Here is a 6,000-nt window from a genome sequence, read left to right on the forward strand (position 1 = left end):
TACATAGACATGGATAGGCCTTGCCTTGGAGAGATCGATGATGGCATAGACTCAATGGTTGAGAAGATCAAACAAATTGTAAATGAAAAAGAGCAAGATCCTCAAGAGACCTTCACACAATTGCAAGCAATTGTTGTAAAAAGATGGAACAAAATGACCACTCCTCTACATCTGCTTGCCTATGCATTGACGCCCAAACACTATAGCACCCAATAGTTAAACTGATCTACCAGGAAGGCTACCACCCTATAGAGATTTAGAAGTGTTTGATGGACACAAGGCAGCATTTCAAACTCTTCTTGATAATGATATGCGAGATTTGATTATTACGGATGAGTTCATACAGTTTGTGAATACAAAAATTCTAAGTACTAATGTTCTTTGTCATTAATTCAAGAAGAATGCTCATAGTTGGTGGTACCTCCTTTGCCAAATATCCAAACATTGCAGCCCCTTACAATCAAAGTGATATCACAACTAAGTTTAATTAAAATAAATTACTATTAGTTTACTTTATCTTCATCAATTGCTAGAAATTATAAGATCCAAGATACATAATTTAAATTTTATTTTAATTGTTTACATGGTCATGTTTTCATAGCTTAATACTTCATGTGCTTCAGAAAGAAATTGGAGCGGATATTCTTTCATCCACTCAATGAAGCACAATAGGCTGCAATAAAAAAGAGTGGAGAACTTGGTATTTGTGCATTACAATTTGTGTCTCCTCTTGCACAAGACTAAAGAATACAAAGAAGGGAGACAAAGAGGTAGGATGTAAATGCAGAGTTGGCAGACTTGGATGCTTCTACTTCTCAGCTTACAATTGAAGAATTTGGTACCCATACTATTATTGCTGTTGCTGATCCCATTAGCCCCAGGTCTACTGCCGAGTCAACCAATGCTAAAGAACTAGAAGGAGGAGAAGAAGATGATGAAGAAGAAAAAGATGAAGACGATGCTTCTAGGCTTCATATATATATATATATAACTTTTTATAATTTTTACATGTTTTTGTATGAATGAACCCAAAACACTTGCCAAAAATTTTCCCTACAAGCAAACCGGTTCTTCAAAATCCGTATTTCAAATCGAAATCAAACCAGTAACTAAGTATATGATGATGCAAATGGATCTTTGAAATCCCCTTTATAGGCAGGAATCAACTTGCTCTGATACCATGTTAAATTTGAACAGATTTGTCTTTGCTATAACTTGTAATAACACTTATTGATTTTTTTGTGTTTTCCAAGAGCAGCCTGATGAGATTATATATATACCACAAGAGACATGTCTCTTGGAGAGACATATCTCGCACCCGTATTTCGAATCGAACTCTTATCGATAACTAAGCATATAATGATGCAAATGGATCCTTGAAATCCTCTTGATAGGTAGGAATCAACTCGCTCTGATACCATGTTAAATTTGAATAGATTTGTCCCTGCTGTAACTTGTAATAGCACTTATTGATTGTTTTGTGTTTCCCAAGAGCAACCCGATGAGATTATATATATATATACCACAAGGGACATGTCTCATGGAAAGACATATTTGATGCAAGAGCATCCTTGGGCTATTGGCAATCTTGCATTATCCAAAAAGATATTTGTTGTTTATTGGTTACCAATTATTTGTCTGACAATTTGGTTAAGCGGACATTTGTTTGTCCTTTCCAGATTTTGCGAGCTTGGCTTCATATTGTGGACATATCATGGGACATTATCCTAAGTGCACAAAATTTTAATGTACAACTAGCAAAAGTTATGCTTCATCTTCTCGGGTGCTGATTTCTTATGTTGTTCTTAATACAATACTTGTATTTAATTTGGCGAGGTTCTATATTTAAGAGTTAGTTTATGCACTCTTGGATCTAGGTAGTTGGTTAACGTGTGGACCTATACCCGAGGTCGCATAATGTTATCTCATATATTATGTGTCTAGTCATTAATTAATTGAGGGTAAGTCCTATGTTGTATAGCATATTTCCTATTATTGGAGATTGTAAACTCTAAGCTGACTTGTGTGTCTTGATGGCTATATGTGTAATGTCCTTGAGTCTTAGAAGGGCGCAGGAGTTGAGATTAGTATCATGAAGGAAGTAGATACTTGGAGGAAGCTTGAGAGTAGCGAGTTTGGTTTGTAGTCTTGAATGTATTGGTCATAACCAGGAAGGCCTTACAACCCGACATATTGCTTATCATTTTGTATGCAAGTTGTGTAATCAATCAGTGTTTAGTGGTGTATATGAAGATCTCTTGTTGATAAAGTGTGTTATTGTAATTGTAACTTGTCATACCCGTTTGTTGTGTTGCATTTGCTGGGGGCTTGGTCATCTCCTTTGGAGGTACACCTGCCTTGTACTGCATCAATATCCCTACACGTAGGGGCATGTTTCTCCATGAGACATGCTTCATCATTAATCAAATACTTAACAAGGTGTTGTTTTATAGCATACATTTAATCAATTTGATAATCAGCATAATTACTTTGATTAGTAATTATTAAATATCTAAATCAATTATATATATATATATATATATATATCAAGGTGATGTGAACAGAATTTTTTATATACCGATAAAACTATTATTTTCTTTGATCAATTTAATCTGACTGAAGCTATAACGCCAACAGCAATAATATATTCATATAGTTAATCTATTTAGAATTGGGTAGAAATGGTTGCAAGACATATATATATATATCAAGGTGATGTGACCACAATTTTTTATATACCGATAAAACTATTATTGTCTTTGATCAATTTAATCTGACCGAAGCTATAACACCAACAGCAATAATATATTCATATAGTTAATCTATTTAGAATTGGGTAGAAATGGTTGCAAGATAGAATTGCTGATATACCTTTTGAGTTAACGAGAGGTGAAGACTCAACCTGTCTTTTATCAAGCATGCTACCCGAAGATGGAGTGCTTGTGGGGTGGGCTGGGTGGTGTATGTTTGACCTCAAGCTTAGTCTTTGGCGCATTGATGATTACAATTATCAAGCTGGCCACCCTGTGATGGAGCATTCAAGGGTTGGGAGGCTTATGTTGCTTCTAGGCTTGATCAAGGAGGATGGAGTGCCTCCAAGGTGGGGAGGGATGGAGTGGACCATTTTCCACTCATGTCACTATACAAGGATACTATCCTTGAGATTACAGTTCATGAAGTTTCTATCCAATTCCTAATTTGGTTACTAATCCTAATGAAAATAGTTGGCCATACAGATTACATTTCAAATGAACATAAATCTTTTAATTGGAAATTTTGTGTTCTCAATGAACTTTATTTCTTATTTTAATTGAAGGTGTGGTTTTAGGGCATAATATCCTCAAAAGGTGCTCTCACTCAGCTGTGCAATAATATTGGAATAAAGGTCCTCTCACTCAGCATAGGGTGTGCCAAAAGTGTCAAGATGCTTAAGTCCTTCGATGGGAAGCAAGGAAACTACAGTCAAGCAAATATGTTTCATTGACTTCTTTAGATTGCGTTAACAATCAAACCATGCTGGGGATCTTTGGAATAAAGGTCCTCCATTTATCATAGGTTGTGCTCAGATTCTTCAGATTCCAGATGCTTAGGTAGCAAGAAGGTATTGGGTAACTTTTTAAATTGATGGATGTAAAATGATTGATATTAATATTAAACTTTCTATAACCTTGATTGAATGTCTAGATCTGAAGGGGCCAGTAATATTTTTGTAAAATGACTTCCTTAGTGAGAAGATTTTGATGCTACATTTTGAGTGCATGGTCTGAGGTATACAATTTCTTGTTATTAAGTGCTACAATAGAGCTTTGCCTTTTAATGATAAACAATTGGATGTTCTCCATGCGTAAGAACCATCCCAAGGCATATTGAAAAGTGTCGAGTCTTAAGCGGAAATGCTTCTTAACTTGTGATTTGAGTAGAGCATGAAGCCTCCAAATACCATTCTGTTTGAGAAGCTAACAGACTCCAGTTAATAGTATTCGTACTAATTAGCTGATGAAGACAGACAAGATGTCAGTAGGTGTGAAGGAAATACCTATAGTAGTATTTACATACTAGGTGGCATTTTAGATATGCAATGTTATTTGTGAGGATTACTGGGGAGGACCCTGAGCTTTCTCTTCTTGGTTTGAATATATTAAAACAGTGTTCTGCGATCTGTTCTTTGTATAGTGTCAGATTTTTTGATTCTTTTTTTGTTTGATAAAATCTTGGCTCCATAGACCACTAGTGCCCTTGATGTATTAAGTATTTTGAATAACCTCGAAAATCATTTAAGTGTTTGAAATCACCATATACAAGAAGGTATATTGCATTGAATGCCAGATTTTATTTGTAGAAAATCTTGGGACTAAATTTTTTGATTTTATTTATGACAATCAAAATGCATCCTTTTTTGCTTTTACAAAACAGTTTCTATTACATTGGCCCCTTTTATATTGGAGTTATTAAATTGTTGAAACATTTTCTAGCAACAGCTTAACATTTGTGACATGTTTTTATTGGTATGTGAGCATACCTCTGTTGGGATTCTGAGATTACTTTTCACATTTCCCTGGAGATATGAGATACACATCTTCTCATATAGAAATATCAGTGCATTTTAATACCTCTTTCTTTAATTAAACTGGAATTAAGCAAAATAGTAGTAAAAAATGCTGTACGAGAAAAAAGTTAAATTGTCAAAGACACCACATGGATTTAAAATATTTAAAAATATTTGCTTAATTTTTGTTTATGCAACATATCCATGTTTTACGGTATTTAGTTTTTGGTTTGGTACAACCGAATTTATGTAAGAGATTAAGTTCTTATTTTTGTATTCTAATTTTTTTTCACAACCATCATTATGAATATTTGATGCCTTAGAGTGGTTTGTTCTGACTTGTGAACTGAATATGCAGGCAGTAAGGTTGGGGTGCGGCTTGCTTGTACTAGATGTAAGCATCATTTTTGCTTTGATTGTGATGTTTACATACATGAGAGTTTACATAATTGCCCTGGATGTGAAAGCTCACCTACAATCACATCATCATAACGAAGCGTGGAACTTGTGATTGCTTTAGTATCACTGATGCTCTGCATTCCACATATTATCTAACAACCATTCTTCCGCATCAATTTTCGATTTGTTTTCTGGAGTTGAGACGAGAGTAATTTTGCTTCTTGATTCTGACTGGCATATCAATTACAAGGTGTCAAATGGTTAGTGGATGGCTCAGATTTTACACCTAGTGCATTTCATGTTTCTGAACATTAGCAGTCCATTCCAGACGTGCTTGATCATGGGTTTGTAAAACTCTAATGAATGTAGATCTCTATTAGAGAGGAATTTGGATGAGAATTAGTTACTACTTATTGCGATGACAACAAATTTTAATGGATAACAGTTTCCTTTTGTTGTTTCAATGTGTTTGAAAACTGGATGGGTGGATTTTGTCTCGAAAATGGATGGTTGAGAAATGATGACCGTCAGGATACAAATGGTCCTTTCCAACAGCCATTGACTTTTGGCCTGAATATTTAATTCGTAAGTTTACTTCCTAAATTTAAATGGCACTCTCTGCAGTGTTGTGCATAGAAAAGGCAAAGATGCATTTTTCTGCACAAAATAAATATAACAGAATACTTTGCTCTATAGTACAATCTGAAATCATTTTATGAGGTGTCTCTCTCTCTACCTCTCTCTCTCTCTCTATATATATATATAAACCCTTGCATTTCTGTTTCTTAACAAAAATTGTATGATTACAAAACTTTACATATACAAATGGCCAATCTAGCACTTTTAAAATATCAAGCGGCTGATCATAGCCTTTAGAAATCATCAAATGTCAAAGTGGATCGGTTCTTGTTGGTTTATTTTTTAAAATAGTATGATTTCAATATTTTGATATGGCTATGTGATGATTTGTTATTTAGTTCATTTTTCTGTAATGGTGATGCGGCGACTTAATAATAATAGAAGGGCATAAAATGGCGATTTTCTATAAATGCATT

At 34.5% G+C, this 6,000-nt stretch overlaps 1 protein-coding gene across 1 annotated transcript in view; it reads left to right on the forward strand.

The window, feature by feature from the left end:
• GTF2H2 (general transcription factor II H2) overlaps positions 1 to 5,409 on the forward strand; it is a 78,244-nt gene extending 72,835 nt beyond the window's left edge. The window contains exon 4 of the mRNA XM_089787634.1: positions 4,905 to 5,409. Within this exon, the coding sequence (XP_089643760.1) occupies positions 4,905 to 5,038 (134 nt within the window). The 3' untranslated portion in view covers positions 5,039 to 5,409. The remainder of the gene's footprint in view (positions 1 to 4,904) is intronic.
• Positions 5,410 to 6,000: the final 591 nt, after the last annotated feature.

This window comes from Cupressus sempervirens, chromosome 6 (genome assembly GCF_028749045.1).
Source record: "Cupressus sempervirens isolate cs-2001-9-10 chromosome 6, ASM2874904v1, whole genome shotgun sequence".
Classification (NCBI taxonomy): Eukaryota; Viridiplantae; Streptophyta; class Pinopsida; order Cupressales; family Cupressaceae; genus Cupressus; species Cupressus sempervirens.